This window comes from Triturus cristatus, chromosome 2_1 (genome assembly GCF_964204655.1).
Source record: "Triturus cristatus chromosome 2_1, aTriCri1.1, whole genome shotgun sequence".
NCBI classification, from domain to species: Eukaryota; Metazoa; Chordata; class Amphibia; order Caudata; family Salamandridae; genus Triturus; species Triturus cristatus.
Window position 1 is genome coordinate 276,362,454 of NC_140581.1, and position 19,756 is coordinate 276,382,209.

The 19,756-nt window shown below is 47.2% G+C and overlaps 1 protein-coding gene across 3 annotated transcripts in view; it reads right to left on the reverse strand.

Annotated features, from left to right (window-relative positions):
* The window catches only part of CPLANE1 (ciliogenesis and planar polarity effector complex subunit 1), a 2,680,747-nt gene that overhangs the window by 598,365 nt on the left and 2,062,626 nt on the right, over positions 1-19,756 (reverse strand). For all 3 annotated transcript variants that reach the window (XM_085631095.1, XM_085631092.1, XM_085631094.1), the window contains exon 43: positions 8,885-9,043. In XM_085631095.1, the coding sequence (XP_085487221.1) occupies positions 8,885-9,043 (159 nt within the window). The remainder of the gene's footprint in view (positions 1-8,884; positions 9,044-19,756) is intronic.

Genomic DNA, 19,756 nt, shown 5'->3' on the forward strand with positions numbered 1-19,756 from the left:
CTCCCGCCAGTCCTCTGGGGTGAAATGCGGAAGTAGAGAGGAAGGCAAGGGTAGCGAAGGTAAGGTTTTGGCTGCATTTACTAGTCACTATGGTACCGGGACAATACACACTCTCTGTTACGGCCCTTACCCAAGTAATTCGGCGTCTCTTCAATGCACTGGGCAATATCTAAAAGGCAACTCCTGCCTGGCAGGTCCTTCTGACACGGACACACATTCTGGCGAAGTCTCACGGAGCTGAACTCTCCGGGGTGTTGAACAGCAGGTGTCTAGAACTGTTATGAATGTCGTGGGGTGTCCCACGAGTAGGGGTGTCGGCTAGATAGTAGCCCTGCTGCCAATAGATGGACACAGACTCATGTGACTGGTAAAGCAGTGTGACCCCGTGTGGTCCATGCCCATTTATTTGATACCTTTTGGCCACGCCTAGTCACAGAATGTCATGTGTGAATTTAAGTGTCAGGGCAGGATAGCAGGACTGCTAACCTGCTACATCCCTTCCTAACTTAGTCTTTAAACTAATGTTTATTTGAGACTGCATACAAAGTCTTTAAGCCACTGGCTTGGTTGAGGAAGCATTTCCTATAAGCCTACACAAAGGCAAACAGAGGCAATACAAAATGACAATATGAAACAACCATATTAACCAATACCTCTTTTAAGGTATAAAAGGGTGGACAACGGGGAGTGTGGTGGGTCAGTGAGGAATCCACAGGCAGATACTGTATCCACCAGAGTTACCAAAGGTAAGTAACTTGTTCTTCTGATGGATACATCTGCCTGTGGATTCCTCACCTTATGAATAGAATCCCACAGCAGTCCCTCTCCCGGAGGAGGGTGTCCACCCTTCTATACCAAAAAGTCCTGCAAAACAGAGCGTGCAAAATGGCAATCCCTCCTCACTACGGAATCCAAGCAGTAATGCTTCGCGAAAGTGTGGAGGGAGACCCAAGTTGCAGCCTTACAGATGTCCAACACAGGAATACCCCTGGACAAAGCAGAAGTAGACGATTTAGCCCTGGTAGAGTGAGCTCTAATGCCTACAGGAGGCTCCTTACCAGTCAGAACGCAGCAGATCTTGATGCACAAGATGATCCACCTGGATAAAGTGCGCTTGTGCACCACCTTGCCCTTTATACGTCCAACATAGCCCACAAAGAGCTGATCGTCCTGATGGAAGTCCTTTGTTCAATCAAGATAGAAACTGATCACCCTCTTACGGTCCAAACGGTGCAGCCTTTCCTCCTCCTTGGAAAGGTGAGAGGGAGGATAGAAAGTAGGAAGGGTAATGGACTGCCCTAGATGGAAGGGAGTTACAACCTGAGGCAGAAAAGCAGCCCTGGTCCTGAGTACCATCCGTTCAGCATGTATGGTCAAAAACGGAGGCTTTGAACTCAAAGCCTGAAGCTCACTGACCCTCCTAGACAAAGTGGTAGCCACAAGAAAGACCGTTTTGAAAGTCAGCAGACTTAAAGGACAGCTATGCATAGGTTCAAACGTGGAACCCATTAAAAAAGTTAACACTAAATTCAAATCCCACTGGGGCATAATAAAAGGAGTGGGCGGGAACATGTTAGTAAGCCCCTTAATGAACCTTAAAACTATTGGCAACTTAAAAAGAGACGGCTGATCAGGCAAAGAAATGCCGATAAAGCCGACAAACATCCTTTAACAGTGGCTACAGCACTACCTTGCAGGGCCAAATGAAGCGAAAAACAAACAATATCAGAAAGATGAGCTTTCAAGGGATCAATGGACTTCTCTCCACACCATTTAACACATTTTGACCCGCTGTAGGAGTAGATAGACTTGGTGGAGTGTCGCTTGGACGATAATATAACATCCACCTCGTCAGGCAGGAGAGAAAAATATTTCAGGTTGTCCCGTTCAATCTCCAGGCATGAAGGTGCAGGCTCTGGAGGTGGGGGTGTAGAACCTGCCCCTCCGACTGCGAGAGGAGGTCTGCCCAGAAAGGGAGACGGAGCGGAGGGTACGACGAGAGGTGAAGAAGGTCTGTGTACCACACCCTTCTTAGCCAATCCGGGGCGATCAAAATGACTTGGGCCCGGTCTTGGCGAATCTTCCTCAGAACCCAAGGAATCAAGGGTATGGGAGGAAACGTGTAAAGGAGTTGTGAGCTCCAACTCCACTGAAACGTGCCACCCAATGCTCCCTGCCTCGGAAACTGGAGACTGCAGAATGACGTGCAATGCGCGTTCTCGAGAGTGGCAAACAGGTCCATCCGAGGAGTTTCCCACATCAGGAAGATGTGTCGAACGGATGTAGGCGGAGAATTGCCGACTGAGACTGTCAGCACGTACGTTCAGCACCCTGGCCAGATGATTTGCCATCAAACAAATCCAATGGCCCTGAGCCCAGGACCAGAGCCGCAACACTTCTTTGAAGAGATGGTATGACCCTACTCCTCACTGCTTGTTGACGTACCACATCATGGCAGTGTTTTCCGTCGGGACTTGAACTGACTGACCGCAAAGGGAAGGGAGAAAGGCCTTGAGTGCCAAACGTATCGCCCGCTATTCCAGAAGAGTGATCTGAAGCAATCTTTCCTCTGGAGACCAAAGACACTTGATCTCTAGATGAGAACCCCACCCTAGGGTAGAGGCATCCTTATCACTGTGGCCATCGATGGAGGAAGGTGGAAGGGCGTTCCTTGAGACAGATTGCTACCTACGCTCCACCAAGACAGATCCGTTGCAGCTTCTCTGGTGATCATGACTGACTCCCTGATATCTCCATTGTGCTGGATACCACTGCTACGGAGGCACCACTAGAGCGCCCTCATGTGCCAGCGTGCATAGTTGACCAACAGAATGCAGGAAGCGAACAGACCGAGCAGGCGAAGGACCTTCAGAACCTGAACAACCGCTCCATTGTAAAACCAGGGAATCATTTCCTGAATGTCAAGAATCCTTTGCGGAGGAGGAAAAGCTCCACACACAGTGGTATCCAGTACCGCCCCTATGAACAGGTTGCACTGAGCGGGCACTAGGTGAGACTTGGGTACATTTATCGAAAAACCCAAATTGTACAACAGCTGAGCTGTTACCTGCAGATGATGAAGCACCATCTCTGGCGTCTCTGCCTTCAGAAGCCAGTCGTCCAGGTAGGGGAAAACCAGAATCCCCGACCTCCTTAGATGGGCAGCCACCACTGCCATCACCTTGGTGAAGACTCAAGGTGCAGTCGTAAGACCAAACGGAAGAACCGCAAACCGGTAGTGTTGCGACCCAACCGTAAAGCGGAGATACTTCCTGTGCGACTTCAGGATTGGGATGTGAAAATACGCATCCTGTAAATCGATGGACACCATCCAGTCCTCTTGCTGCAGCGCCTGAAGAACCTGCGCTAGGGTGAGCATCTTGAATCTCTCCTGCTTGAGATATAGATTAAAAATTCTGAGATCCAGGATCAGACGTAACCTGCCATACTTTTTGGGAATCAGAAAATACCTGGAGTAGCATTCCTGACCCCTTTCCTGCTCCAGAACCACCTCTATCGCACCTGTTTGTAACAGGGCAATAACCTCCTTTTGAAGGAGAAGTAAATGATCCTCCGTGCAAAACCCTTGGCAAGGAGGGTAAGGAGGAGGGAATTCCCTGAAGGTAGGGCGTACCCATTTTCTATGAAATCTAGAACCCAAAGGTCTGAAGTGATCAATTTCCAATCTCGTAGAAAATGAGTAAGCCGACCTCCCACAGGACCTACATGATCCAGGAAGGCAGATCTAGGGCTGCTTTCCCGCATTACCAGGAGGGACTCGTGAGGTAGAGGAGGAGGAGGAGGAGGAAGGATGACGCCCCGCTCCACGATGGTGACCTCTGCCTTTACCCCTATAGGACTTATACAAGGGGTTTTGTTGTTGCTGCTGCTGCTGAGGCTGTCTGAAACTTTGAAAGGAAGACTTCCCGAAGCCTCTGTATCTTTTATAACCATAACCTCTCGACTGTGATTGCAGACCCAAAGATTTAGCCGTGGCCTTACTGTCTTAAGTCTTTGCAAGGCAGAATCCACCTTCTCTCCAAAAAGTCTAGACCCATCAAAAGGCAGATCAAGAAGAGAAGCCTGCACATCGGGAGAGAACCCAGAAGACCTCAACCACGAATGTCTTCTTGTTGCAATGGACGAACCCATCACCCTGGCAACACAATCCGCCACGTCCAAGCCAGACTGGATGACTTGGCGAGCAGGAGCCCGAGAGTCCGCCAACTCCTCGCTCAGATTTCCCCTGTCTTCCTCAGATAACTTAGGAAGAAGAAGCTGTTTGGCAGAGTCCATTAAGGCATGAATATATCTACCCAAGAGACAAGTTGCGTTGGTAGATTTCAGTGCCAGGCTAGCTGAAAAAAAGACCTTTTTCGCAGACTGTTCCAGCTTCTTGGAATCCCTGTCGGCAGGAGCTTGGGGAAAAGCCCCTGTTGACTGCTTCGAACAAGAAGCCTGCACCACCAAGCTCTCAGGAGAGGGGTGAGATGAAAGGAACACTGGATCTCCAGGAGCAGGCCTATATCTTCTGGACACTGACCTTGAAACCGCAGGAGCAGAAAGGGGGTTTTGCCAAACATCAAGTATTGGCTCAGTCAGAGCATCGTTAAAGGGCAAGAGTGGTTCAACCACCGAGAACGGAGAATGGAGCACCTCGGTAAGAAGATTAGGCTTATACTCAGCCATAGGGAGTTGCAAATCCAAAAGATCCGCAGCCTTCCTAATCACAGAATGGTACAGAGCAACCTCCTTCGAGGGGGAAGCCTTCTGAGAAACAAAGTCCCACTCCGGAGAAACATCAAGTCCACTTGCCTCACACAAGTCCTCAAACACATCCTCTGTGTCATGTACTTCGCCTTCCTCCCTCTCATCCGCCTGGTACTGCTCCTCCTCCAACAACCTCTGCACCTGGACGCCATGACGGCGTCGCTGGCATGAAGGGCACAAAGGGGGCCTGTTGATACTGCTGAGGCACACCCAAATTGAATGCCAAAGGACCCATGGGACCCGAAGGTGCACCAGAGGGGTTTGAGGCCCTGTGAACACACCATACATTGCATTCAGAAAATGCAATGGATCTGAACCCAGCGCCGGAAACTGTGGATGTTGAGCCGGTTCGAGATCCAAACGAGCCACCTCTGGAATCAGAGTCGCAGGACCTGGAGGTGGAGCCGCAGGAGCTGAAGGAACCTCAGCATCATCCGGATTCGACACCCCCTCTGAAGTCGGTGAGAATCTCGGCGTCGATGACTGCTCCAGAGTCCCTTTGGATGATGGGGAATGGACCGGAGTCGCCTGAGGAGACACTGAAGGATAAGGAGAGATAATGTCCTTAACTCGACGTCGAGGAGTTGGAGAAGGCGACCTCGACTCCACAGCCATCGACGACCGGCTCCGAGAAGCATGTCTCTTCTTCTTCTTATGCTTTCTCTTGGAGTCATGCGACGTCGATGACCTTGACTTCGACCTTTTTCGGACCCTTTTTTCTTTCCTTGCCTTGGCCATATACAGCTTAGCCTCCCGCTCCTTCAGAGCCTTCGGGTTCATCTTCTTGCAGGAAGAACAGCCCTTGACGTCGTGGTCAGACGACAAACACCAAAGACAGTCTTCATGCGGGTCAGTAATAGGCATATTTCCTCCGCATTCCTTACAGGGCTTAAAGCCAGACTTCTTCGGAGCAGACATGTCAAAAGAGAGAAAGATATAATCGAAATAACAAAGTATCCAGTTGAAAGTATGGAGAGTCCCAGAAGAAAACGTTAGTGTTGATAGCGCGGAAAAAAGGAAACTGACATCATTACGCCGACGTGGTCCTCTTATGGCTCCAGTGATGTCATACGGAGCCGCGTGCGGAGCCATAGCATTGTGACGACCTCGTCGGCGTGGGGAGCTAGGAACAATTTCCGTGGAACGCTGGCGCAGGGGATATTCATAAGGTGAGGAATCCACAGGCAGATGTATCCATCAGAAATATAGTACAGGTACAGCACAAGTAGCTAACACACTAAAGATTGAGCAAGATGCATTAAAGGAATTTTGTTTTATTTTTGTAAACCGACATACAAGAACATACGACATACAAGAAGTAGGAAACTCCTGCAAGAAATAGCCAAACCGGTTATGAAATTACCAAATTACCATATAAAGGATCATAAAGGAGGATGAATGCTCACCAACCTAATGTGGTATGTTTTATCAGTGGGTTCCACATCTTGCACTGGGAAACATTTAAGAGTATTAGTGTCCTCTGGTTTAACAATCTCCTAGTCATGGGCTCTCTAGTTTGGATGAGGCTATGCCACATATTTCAACAATTCTGTAAACCCTTTGTTGAACTGTCAGAACTATATTAACGTTTTATGTGGGTGAATTAAAATGTTTTCTTACTGGGGTCTCCCTACCACAGGATTAAAAACAGGTTTAGTGTGATTGTCATAGTAAAGGTTGCACAGGAAGACCTTCCCAATCTTGCGAGGCAGCAGACATTGGGTAGGTCGTCCTGTTCAACTTTCACTTTGACACTCATGCTAAAACTAGCGTTTACTCTGTTCCTACTCGAGGAGGCAGAAGTGCTACCCTATTTGGGTCGGCTTTTCATTTTTACGAAACACTGTAAAAAGGTACACCACATTTGTTTTTTTTGCGAATGGATAATCCTTGATATGAACCCAGATTCCAACCACAGTGTATATTAGAATTAATCAGTCTTGACAAATTGCCAACAGATCATTATTGACTTTACCTATGGCAAGAAACATGTTGTCCCTTTGACCTTTTGAGATCATTGCCTCTGCTGGTAGCCACCACATGTTTAAAAAGACAAGTAGACTTGCTAATTAAAATGTTTTTAGAAGACTACTTACTCTATTTTAACACACCTTTTTATATGCACACACTTCACTACACCAATCTATATGACCCTACACCTACACTTCCCATAAGACATTGGAAAAAAAGATCTCTGATAAAGAGCCCCTTTGTGGATGCCTGTCGGGTATTACAGTGCCGACCCAACGAGGAACACACCCTATGATGAAGCATGACACCCATCTGGGTGTGTGAAGGCTCCTGTTCAAAAGGGAATGGACTCCCCAATCCACTTCCTTAGATACTGACCGACCGCCTATTCTCCTGTCCTTTCCTCTAAGGAACTGCAGATCCTTGTTGATAGAAAGTTATTAGTGACCCAAGAGACAAGTTGGTTGTCTTATGTTTTCTTTACAAGGCATTTATTGTTGTCAAAGATGAAGCAACATTATAGTCTATTAAATGATCCTGAACTACATTATTTCATGTTGCTCTCAAATTGGACTTTCTCTGAAAAGAAAGCAGATGGAAGAACAGTAGTTACCCCAGGTCACTAGTCTGGACAGTCTGGGAAGCTGTGATCAAAGCCAGGGTCTCTGGGGCAGGGCCCATCACCTAGTTTTGCCCAGGGTCCAATACAATCTTCTGACAGGCCTGGGCATGTTATGCAAAGGCATTCAAATTCTCCATTTCTTAGAAGATGAGGCAACAGCATCAGAAAACATCCTTCTTCATATAACAGCTCCACCTTTGGCAGATGCAGTGTACGCAGTACTGCTTCAGAAGACAGGTACCAGCTAGGGTAGCATTAGCACTAGCAGGTACAAATTGGACAACAGTAGTTCTAGCTCTACTTTTTCACAGAATAGGAACAGTATGGTAATAGCATTCATCTCTTGCGTAAGGCAACAAGTGCAGTCTTCCAATTCCTCAGTAAAGGAACAGCATCACAGCGGTGGTCAAGCTTTCATTACATACAGAGCATGATTGGTTAAGGCATGAGTGGCATGCAGGTTACATACAAGTGTCTGGGGCAGCTGCTTAACTCACTAAAAAAACATCTAGGGGATGAGTGATTGAATATGCGAGTTCTTACACCATTCTCACTTAGGTGATATTTCACGTAAGCACACGGAAACTTCTGCTGCTGTCACTTCAATCCCTGTTTTTATTTATCCTTTGTATTTTCTGGTATTGAGAAACTGCAGTAACCTAGTAGGTCATTGTTTTTTGCAACAGCCTTGCTACAGTCTAATTAACTGTGCTCTAGACAGGCACACAGATGTCAACCTCTTCCAAAAGGTTTTGAATGCAATTCCAGCCTCAGTGCTGCACCTATTCAAAATGTTGAGTACCACAAGTGGTGGAAGGTACTGTGGGGGCCGAACACTGCAGCTGCAAGGTGCAGATGAGGACAGACATGAACCTGAACATGCAGCGCTGATCTACGGTACTCTGAGATCCACACCCGCCTGGAATAAAGAGTTAGATTTGGCAGCCACAAGCTCTCTAAAACTTAGCAACATCTGCTGAGTAAGGGCCAATTTAGAGGGTGTGGGGGCTAACAGGGCCTTAAAAGGGGCAAGAAAGCGGGATCCCAGCAGTATGGGAGAGCATAAGTTCCTGTTAAAAGGTGCAAACTCACTCATATGAAGAAGAAATTCACGACATCATAGAACCACTCATGTAGGCCAACACTAGGGAGCAAATATACGCTAACGAAGCTTGTCACTTCCGTGCCTCTTGTGAATTCGCCTTCAAATATGACAACCACACGCAAATATGGCAACAACACCCTGTGGTGTGTTACTAGATATCAAAATATAAACAGAGGCTGAGAGGTGAAGTAGATAGGTGATAGCTGCAAGGGGGGTGCTCGAAGGATTAACACGTAGGCCCACATTTACTAACACATTTTCTCACATACATGGTGCGGGGAAAACCCTTTGATTCATAATTCCTGAGACAGTAATCTAGAGAAGCTGCTTATAAGAGAACCATTCACTAAAAGGCAAGGTCAAACATACATTTAATATGCGTTAGAAAAGGAAAAAGTGAAAGACAAATCTAGTACCAGCAGAAGCTTCAATTATGGAGGCAAGATTAGTGGCTGACATTGCAGAAAAAGCAGGAATCTGCCATGCAGAAGCATTATTGGCAATTAATTCTGATTTTGAATCTTCTTCCTCTTCTTCAAATACATCCTCTAGTCCGACGCGATTCAAAAATAAGTCTAATTTAATGGAAATAAAAGAAACAATCATGACAAAGCAAAAAAGAAATCTTTAGGAAAATTTAGCAAAACACTACGTTCACACTCTTCAAAAAGACCAATTTTGTAAGTTTTCTGAAGATCTAATTCTAAGGTCAAGAGTGGTGCAATTGATAAAGAATAAGAAGAAAGCACGTATATCATTTTTAATTTTATTTATTGATTTTATGCCTGCTCAACACTGTTTAAATAGTCGTACATAAACTGTAAATATTTGTAATAGGTCTATCACATGCAGGAACAAGGTGCTATGTAAGAACTATACAATAAAACACTAAGGGGAAAAAAACATAAGGCAACACACTGTTTGCACGTAGCTCTGCAGATATCAAAGTGAAATTTCCTTACATTTTCTAAACTTAATGACACTAAATTAAACCTTGCATCCAGGCGAGTGGAAGATGGAACAACCCAATCCCACACACATCTGTTTACCCAGAAGACGGCAAGGCGTGGAAAATGGATGACAAGAGAATGAAGCTAGTGCTTCTCCCTAGCCCACGCCATTCCAACCCCTTTATGGAATTCACACTGACTTCACCTCTTGTCACATTGCATCTGGCCTGTAAGCAAATTACTTCAGCCATTTGCGGGCCTCATTCACGAAAGGTAAGAGGCTTATTGTTGTCTTAACTGTATTCTGCTGTAATCAAAACAATAAACGACTTGGTGTGCAGGAATTTGATCAGCAATCTTGAATGTGCTTGGAGACTCCAACAGTAGGAGGAATAAACCACTGTATGCTCCATGACAGTGCAAATGAACAAGTTACTTACCTTTGGTAACACCCTGTCTCGTGGATACCCTAACCACAGATTCATCACCTTCAGAGGATTCCCAGGCATCATACTGGATTCAGAGATTTTTCACTCAATGCTACCTTCATGCCAATAGTCAATGTAGTAAATCAGAGCTCTCTTTGTATCAAGCCGGTGGAACCTTTCATCCTCTTACAAGAGATGTGAAGGAGGAAAACATTTGGACAGGGTTAGTGATTGACCTGCATGGGAGGGTGATAGCACAGTTGGCAGGAAGACACCCCAAGTCCACAGCACAAATGTGCCTGGGAAGAAAATAGGGGAGAGAGGTAGTAGTTCAGTAGAAGTGATGGCGATAAGAATGACTGTTTTGATCATCTGAAGTTGTACAGAAGAACAGTGCACAGCCTCAAAAGAAGTGTGTTACAGCCTCAAAAGAAGTGCACATAAGGAATAAAAGGATTTGATCTAGGTACCACTGAGGCATGATAAGTGATTTTGGAGGGAAAATATCCATTAGGCACTCCAGGCACATCAGAACTGGTGATTTAAATAGAGAGAATTGGTCATGTAAACATAAAATAGCCAGAAAGTGCCATCAAGGAATCCCTTACCTGTGCCCTATGCAAGACCATGCCTGGCCAACAACAAAGGAAACAATAAATCAGAGAGTTTGGTCTACAGGGGGTCTGAATGACAGGCCTGATTCACAAAGGAAAATGTAAACTTTTGTGTAAGTTTACTCTTTTTCAGTATTCACAAACTACGATTTAATAGCAACTTTATGACTGCAGGGACTTGCAGTGAGGACTCTGCACATAAAAAGATAGGAAGTCTCCGCAGTTGACCGCATTCATAACTGTGAAGTCTGGACATGACAGGGAAGGAACAGTGGCCAGCTGCAAGCCAGGTTGCCATTTGTCTGCTAACAAAGGAGGTTTCCAGCCATCTATAGCAAGATTTGGACAGCATCGGAAAGGCAACCATGGTGCTGGACCCAGTGAAAACATACATTCCATTGTAGGGTCGCATGTGCCTCTCAGGTACAGGACGAGGAAGATGCAGGAGACCAGGAGCTCAAGAAACCTCAGAACCATCCTCACCGATACCCGAAACATTAGGATCATGCCCTGAACATCCTGGACTTGCATCAGAGTGGAAAGGACTTGAACGTTACCATGTCCGGGATAGCCCCTATGAAGGAGGATCCTCTGAGTAAGACTCACATGGGACTTTGGCTCACTGATGGAGAACTCCAAAGAGACTCAAGAACTCAGTCACAATCCAGAGGTGGTCTGTGATGGACTACAACGAAATTGCCTTGAGAAGCAGATAGTTGAGGTACGGTTATACATGTACCCCTACCTCTGAAGAGAAGCTGCAAACACTGCCATCACTTTTGTGAACAACCAAGGGGCTCAGGTTTGGTCGAATGGAGGCACAGCAAATTGGAAGTGTTCCAATCCAACTGTGACCCACAGCTAACCTGTGGGACTAAATCACTGGTATATGAAAATATGAATCCTGCAACTCCAAGGATATCACCCGGTTTCCAGGATCCAGGGAAGAGAAGACCTGAGCCAGAAAGAGCATTTTGAAATTGTCATCTTTCACAAAAGCAATAAATGGCCCAATGTCCAGTACAGGCCTGAGGCGTCTGTCCTTCTTTGGCATGAATAGCACCTGGTCTTCGATCTTGCACCCGTTTGATGGCACCTCTGGCCAGCAGGAGTGGTTATTAGGCTGTATACTCAGTGGGTATTGCCGTCACCACTGGAGTCCCTAGAATACAAGTACATGTGCCCTCCACTTGAAAATCTAAGGTCCTTTCTGTCAGCACCCGTGTTAGTCTAGGAGGTGGCAATTAAACTCAAAAACAGAGCACAACATAGTAAATGATTCAATAAACTCAATGTGCAGTCAAAGGCATCTCCTAAGAAGAACATACTATTATTTACAGGCAAGTAAATTATGGCAGTTAATATTAAGTATACCCAAAAAACAGAAGCAACCTTCTAATCAGGGATATGACTCCCAAACATGTACTAGGAACTACGTCTTAGTAACATCCTCCTCCAATGCCCACACAAGATTGAAATCCAAGGATCCTCTGGATCTGCTCCTCCCTCACTGCAAAGGTACAGTCAGTCAGCCTGGCCTTCTACTCTTCAGATGTCCACAACCCCAACTGTGGAGTTACACAAGGATCCTCACTCAGTACAACATTCTTCAACCCTTACATAATCCCTTTAGCAAGCATCATCTGCACATGCAACATTTTTTTTCAAACAGATTATCATCCGCCCCTACAATGATGACGTTCTATCCTAAGCCGATGACACCCAACTCAATCTCCCACTCGTACAAGATCCCTAACACCCAGACCACTCACATCCTCATCTCAAACAAGCTGGACCACAGGAACACTCTCTACACCAGGATAAGGAAACCAATTATCAGACAACTTCAAACCATTCTGAATTCAGCATCCAGAATCACTGTCAACCTGCCATGCCACACGCAGATCACATTACACCTTGAAATTTCAACTGACTTCCAATACACAAACAAGCATAATTCAAACTCCTCACGCACACCTTCAAAGCAGTACACAACACTGACGCAGCCTACCACAAAACACAGCTCTCATTTAAAAAACCAACCAGACAACTGCGCTTGGCCAGACTTGTACTTGCACACATCCCAAGCATACACAGAACTCAGGCCCTCTCCTACATTGTTCCCACAGCCTGGAGTGACCTTTCATTTCAATTCAGCGCAGCCTCTTCATTTTCTGAGTTCTGCAAGAAGATGAAGACATGGTTCATTCGAATAGACCTGTTGCCAGCCCCAGACCTTGTTAGACTAGCATCTGCAATAGCACTAGGATACCCTCCAGGGTGATAGCGTCCTTAACAAATACCCATAACATAACATAACATGAGCTCTATGGCAAACCTTATTGTATGTGGGAAACCACATGGTGTTCTTGGCTGATTATTAGAGGGGAAGCACTCCGAGCCTAGTTCTTGGGGTACCAAACTTCAAGAGTTCATATCCCACAAAGCAAGCCAGTAGCAGTCAAGATGTTAAGTTGACAGAGCATCAATGGGACCTCGAGCAGCAACTATACTCACAGGTTGCATTATGATTTATGGCCAATGGACAGGTGCAACTTTAAATGGCACATTTAGTATTAAAGAGACTATTAAAAATGTACAGAGTCTGGAAAATTGTCCACAGCCACAAGATACAATCCAGTGGCTTTCGGTGCAGGAGAGAAGCTTATATGTGCTTCTGTGGTCGGAATGGGGAAGACACAGGCTTTCTTTGCTTCAGGGATGGTACAATATTGGTAGAAAATGGTGCTGGGTGAAAGCACTTTATGGTCCTGGAAAGCACCTCTACAGCTCAATGAATTATTTTAATGCAGTTGCTCTTTTGCTGACCAAGGTCATAAGTGGTGCAATATCCTTGTGCACCAACTTTCTAAATACCCTCAACCAAGGGATGCAGTCACTGGACCAGGGGCTGCTCTTCCTCTTAGTCTGACATCTAATTCTCTCCCTGTTATGGGACGAACAATCGCACCTCCTTCCAAGCTTGTCAGAGCAGCTTTACTTTATCAGCATTTAAGCCTGGTCTAGTTGTTGAGGGGTAAACAGCTATTAGCTAGGCCTTTCTCTGTAAAACATTATTTCTGGGATGCTGCAGGAATTCCCCTCAAAGCCGAAACTTGAGAGTCACTTTTGATCCTATTTTCGGGTAGTAGATGCCGGCCAGAACCAACTCAAGTAAAGATTTCTTTAGAGATTCAAAGTACTTTTGCATCTTCGTTCTAGGGCTTTCTGTGCAAGCTGGTAGAGTCCAGGCTAGTCCAAACCAGTTATTGTGTAATGTAAATTGGGCGCTGTCAGTTTTCAGAAAAGGGCCTCTAAATGATTGGCTAGCAAGCAACACAGAAAAGTAAGAAGGGTGGGTTCAACATAGTGAAGAGAAAATGGTTTAGCAAAAAATGAATGTATAATGTAATTCGGATCCCCAGAAAACTACGGTTTAGGTCATGAGGGACTGAGGGCAAAGTTAACCTGCAGATGAGCTACCAATGTGAGTTAACATAGTATTGCCCTATGGACAACATTCATCCTTCATATTGTATTGTGATCTCACACTCACCAAATATGTAACCCAATACACCACACTACTCTACTGAAAATGCAAGGCCCCAAATAAGGATAACTGGATGAATCGTAGAAAAGAGGGAGAGAGAGAGGAAGACTAGCTGGTCCTCTCCCTGCAAGAGTAGAAGCAGAAAAGCCTGCAGCCCATTGATTATAATCCGATGTCACTCTCCACCAGACTCATGTGAGGCAACAGTAGCCATTCTCAAGAACAGGCTGGGGTACACTTTGCTTGCACTTACGTAAAGAGTAAAGCCCAGACTCTACTCTCAAAGGAAACGCAACATTATAGTTCATCTCCTATATATGCACTAAGAGTAGAGTTCAATTGGGAAGGTTAAACATGAGCAGTCAGAATAAAATTGCGGTAAGAGCAGCTGAGCTTCAAGAACTCATGCTACAAGTGAAAGGTGGAAACAGAGAGGTGACATTTTTGTAGATCTCAGCTGTAAGTCAACCACTCCTGCAATTTTATCTGCTATAAACAGTCTATTGGTAGCGCAAACTAAAATCACTGCTAGGATAAGTAAGATATAGAAAATGTTATGCTGATAAGAGGTTATAACATTAGGAAGTCTGGATGAATTTCTCAAAAACATCTGGAAAAGTTTGACTTATGGGTAACTAGTCCTAAAGAACAAGTTACTTACCTTACGATATATCTGTAAGAAACATTAGTTAGTTAGATTCCTTACCTTAGAATATCCCCAGGCGTCAGGCTGGATCCGGAAAGATTTTTCATCAGCAATACCCTTGGGCGTCGCTAGGCGTCGTCTGCGGCTCCGCGTCCGTCGTCGGCATCGTGATCGCCTGGATGACGTCGTCGGAGTACTTAGACGCCTCCCTCGGGTGCTGACGTCAGTTCTTGTACATAGCTTTCCGCGCCAGGAATGCAGAGCCATGCAAGAGATCGACACTGGTGCCATGAATCTAGGGCCCTGAAAGGGAGAACCTTAACCCTAGATATCAGTTCGCAGAACGGGGAGGATGGGTGGGGTGGTAAGGAATATAACTAACTAATGTTTCTTACAGATATATCGTTACCGAAGGTAAATAACTTGTTCATCTGAAAGAAACATGTTAGTTAGATTCCTTACCTTAGAATAGATACCCCAGCAATACCAACCCCGGTGGTGGGTCTGCGAACCAAGATCACACCAGGAAGTCCTGGAGAACAGAAAGGCCAAAGAAGCCGTCTCTCCGGACTTGGCTGTCCAGGCAATAATGCTTGGCAAACGTGTGCAGGGAGGCAGTAGTAGCCGCTGTGGCCAGAGTGGAATGGGCCCTCAGCCCCACAGGAGGTTGCTTCTTAGCCAAGGAATAACAGGCCTTAATGCACACAACGACCCACCGAGAGATGGTTTGCTTGTGCACCGCCCGCCCCTTCTTAGCGCCCACGTAGCCAACAAAGAGTTGGTCGTCCACCCGGAACTGTTTAGTGCGGTCCAGATAGAAGGACAGCGCCCGTTTTGGGCCCAGACGTTGGAGCCTCTCTTCCTCTATCGAGGGATGCGGAGGCGGAAAGAAGGTGGGCAATGTAACAGACTGGTCGATGTGAAAGGCAGTGACCACCTTAGGGAGAAAGGAAGGACAAGTCCTGAGAACAATCTTGTCCGGATGGAAAGAAAGGAAAGGAGGCTTAGAAGATAGAGCCTGGAGCTCACTCACCCGTCTAGCAGAGGTGATGGCAACCAGGAAAGCAGTCTTAAGAGTCAGAAGACGAAGAGGACAATTATGGAGTGGCTCAAAGGGGGCGCACATCAGATAGGTCAACACCAAGTTCAAATCCCACTGAGGCATTACGAAAGGGACAGGAGGAAAAATATGAGTAATGCCCTTAAAGAATCGGACAACAACAGGGGGATTTGAAAAGAGAAGGCTGATCGGGAAGCCTTAAGAAGGCAGAAATAGCTGAAAGATATCCCTTGAGGGTGCCCAGAGCAGAGCCCTGCTGGGCCAGGGAAAGAAGTAAGAGGAGAACCTCAGAAAGAGGGGCAGAAAGGGGATCCACAGCCTTTGCTGTGCACCATGCCACAAATTTGTTCCACCTGCAGGCGTATACCGATTTAGTGGAGGAACGCCTGGATGCCAGAATGACATCACAGACTTCAGGAGGCAAGTTGAATGGCATCAACTGTCGCCGCTCAATCTCCACGCATGGAAGTGGAGGCTGGACAGGTTCGGGTGAAGGACCGTCCCCTGCTGCTGCGACAGAAGATCCTCCTGAAGAGGCAGTCGAACCGGGGATCGATTGAGAAACGGAGTAGCTCGGGATACCAGTATCTTTGTGCCCAATCCAGAGCCACAAGGATGACTTGGGCCCGGTCGCTCCTGATCTTCTTCAGCACTCTGGGCAGAAGTGGTATAGGCAGAAAGGCGTACAACAGACCGCAACTCCACTTGCGACGAAAAGCGTCTCCGAGCGAGTGCCGCCTTGGATATTGCAACGTGCAGAACTGATGACATTGCGCGTTCTCTTCGATGGCGAATAGATCTAACCAAGGCTCTCCCCACTGCCGATAGAGGTCTTGCGCCACGTCCGAGTTTAGAACCATACGTGATCCATCATGCACTGGTGGCTGAGTTTGTCCGCCCTGGCGTTCAGAGAGCCCGCCAGGTGTTGAACCACCAGGGTGATGTACTGATGTTCCAGCCATGTCCAGAGGCGCAGAGCCTCCTGACAAAGGGTCCACGATCCCACCCCGCCCTGTTTTTTGCAATACCACATGGCGGTGGTGTTGTCTGTGAACACCTGCACTACACTTCCCCGAACAGAGGGAAAGAATGCCTTCAGTGCAAGCCGGATCGCCCGCAGCTCCAATAGGTTGATATGGAGCCGGGACTCCGCCGGAGACCAGAGGCCTCTGATCTCCACCTCTCCCATGAGGCCCCCCCATCCTAGGAGGGACGCATCCGTCACCACTAGATGCTCCGGTTGGGGTAGGGAGAGGGATCTGCCACTGACCCAATCGCGGTCCGTAAGCCACCACTGCAACTGTCTTGCAGTTCCCTGAGATCAAGACGTGGTCGGACAGGTTGCCCCGATGCTGGGCCCACTGGAACTTCAGGTCCCACTGCAGAGTCCGCATCCGCCACCTGGCGTGATGTACCATCAGGATGCAGGAGGCCATTGTGAGAAGTTGGCCTGATGTATGATGTCACTAGTTCTAGTGTACACCTTATATCAGTCCAAATACCCTTATGGTGATTGGTTGTAAAGTCAACCTTATAGACCAGCTATCCTAGTGGTAGCATGGACAAGAGCAGTCTTAGGCTAAACTCTGAATGGCATGTGAAGCCAGCTGTGATGCCATATATAATCCCTTGAATACCAAATGAAAGGACACCACAACAGATATATACATAAAATAAAGTGTATTTATACTAGTCATTCCCTCAGCACTCTTTATGAGATTAGAGGTAAGTACAACACAGTCTTATTTAAGCATACATTAAGTCACACAGGTAAGTAATACAGTTAGGCCCTAGGGGTCACGCAAACCATATACTAAAGAATAAGGACCACTGTCACGGAAATAGGATAGGCCTAGGGAATCGCTGGGGCTACACTACACTAGCAACAGTTAGGAAGTGGGAGGCCCACGGGATTCAGGTGCAGAGTGGAAACACTCACGCGTAATGCGTAAAAGTCGATAGAAATAGTAGTTGTTAGCAATTAACAGTTTAAGGACACTTCTAAAGCAGCTAGAGAGTCGATACTCGGAAACTAGACCCTAGGATAGTCACTACCCTTGTGAGCACCGAAGTACCCAAGTTACCTAGCCCACAGGCTGCGGGTGCATAGGTGTGAACTTGCGTCGGGTTTCGTCGTGGACTTCTATGGATGCCTGAAGGAAAGTTGCTGACAGGCAGTCAGTGAAGAGTGTCCGGTGGATCCCAAGGCTGAGATCAAGAAGAGAGGAGACCTGCAAGCAGAAGGGACAGAGTCAAGGTCACTAGCCAGTGACCACGTGGAACCAGGAAGGAACCAGGCGATGTCGTGAAGATTGCAGGTGAAGGTGAAGCTTGTCGCTGCAGCCACGAGGACCAGGGAACGTCGAGGACGACCAGGACCAGGAGGCGAGCTGTCCCACGAAGGCTCTTGCTGTCGGCGGCGTCGAAGTTGGACTAGGACTCACCAAGCCTTGGCAAGCGGAACCCACGAAGAACGGAGGACTTGCTTCTGGTGCAGACCAGGAAGGTCTGGGGTGCTTCTCTTTTGCAAGGAAGCAGGAGCCAGTCTGGAGGAGCCAAACCAGCGGTGAAGATTTCTGGATGCGTCGCCACAAAGGCCACTAGCCAACGGGCAAGCAACCGGACAGACGCGGCAAGCAGGAAAATGCAGAAGGGCCCCACGCAGGACTCGTGGAGTGTGGGGGGCTGATCTTCGGTGCAGATGGTGCTTGGGGTTGGGGCTTCTCAATCCCCAGTGCACAACTTCGAGGGTGCCTCAGAAGCTGCGCTGGAAGATACTAGCCACTTTTCCCAGGTAGCCGGTCCCACGTCTCTCGTCGCCTCCACGGATCTCAGCTCGTCTGTGGATGTGGATCAGGGTCGGAGAAGTCTGGAAGTCAAGGCTCTGGTCGGGCTCTGCAGTCGGTCCCTCGTAGAACTTCAGCAAAGCAAAGGGTAGTCTCTTGATGGTGCCTGTTTGCACAGGGTAGCCACTCCTTGGCCACAAGGGAGATTCTTCAGTCTTCTTCTTTCGTCGAATGTCGAAGGTCCAGAGTTTCTGTTCAAGTTGCAGGTTCAGGATAATCTAATCTCCTGGGGCCCAGCTACCACTCTTATACTAATCTGGGGGGCTGGGTTACCTGCTAGGTCACGCCTTATGGGTGGGACCTGGGAGGGGGGTGGTTACACCCCCTTCCCTTTTTCAAGTTTCGCACCAGGACTGGGGCTGGAGTGCCCCAGCACCGGTTTGAACTGGACTATGCATGGGACACCTTGTGTGCCCCAGGCATGTCTCATTCCTTTCAGCCCTCCCTGCCCCAATACACTAAAGTCTGTCTGGGGAGGTGCTAGCACCTCCTCAAGCAGGAGACCTATTGTCCAAGCCTCCCTTGCCGGGATCACTCCCAGCAGCAGGAGATCAGACTCGTGTCTGTGGCAGCAGCATCCATTTTGTGATGCTGAGGCTTTGGTTAGAGTTAAACAGCAAAGTAGGATTTTAACATGTCTCTCCCTCTAGAAGGGGGGAATAATATCCTCATCACCAGAAATGGTATGGGGGTATTATTCCAAAGTGTTAGACACCTTACACGACATGTTTTGATAAAGCCAAACCATAGTTACCATAACCGTTTAAGATTATAAGGCACTTTAAGAGTATATGGTAGGCTATATCATAGAACAGCTATAAGGACATGGTTCCGAAAGCTGCAGACAGGCTCAGCTCCTGCTAGAGCACCATCTCACATGTTACCAAGCACTCTGCCTCCAGGATTGTTAAGGCCTGCCATAGGAGTGGCTGATAGGTACACATGTGTCTATATATAAGGTAGATATAGGTATACTATATCTAAGCAAGGGGTGATTACACGACCTTGCCCCAGCTGAGTGATCAGCCAGTTGTGTCTGATTGGAAGGCCAGACCAGGGGTGGCATAATACATGCATAATACATGCTGCAGCCCCTGGGAGGCCTAGGGTACACCTATGCCCTGGGTACCTAGGGTACACTGTACAGGGTCCAATAAGGTGATCCTTACCAATTGGGAATGTACCTAGGGTACA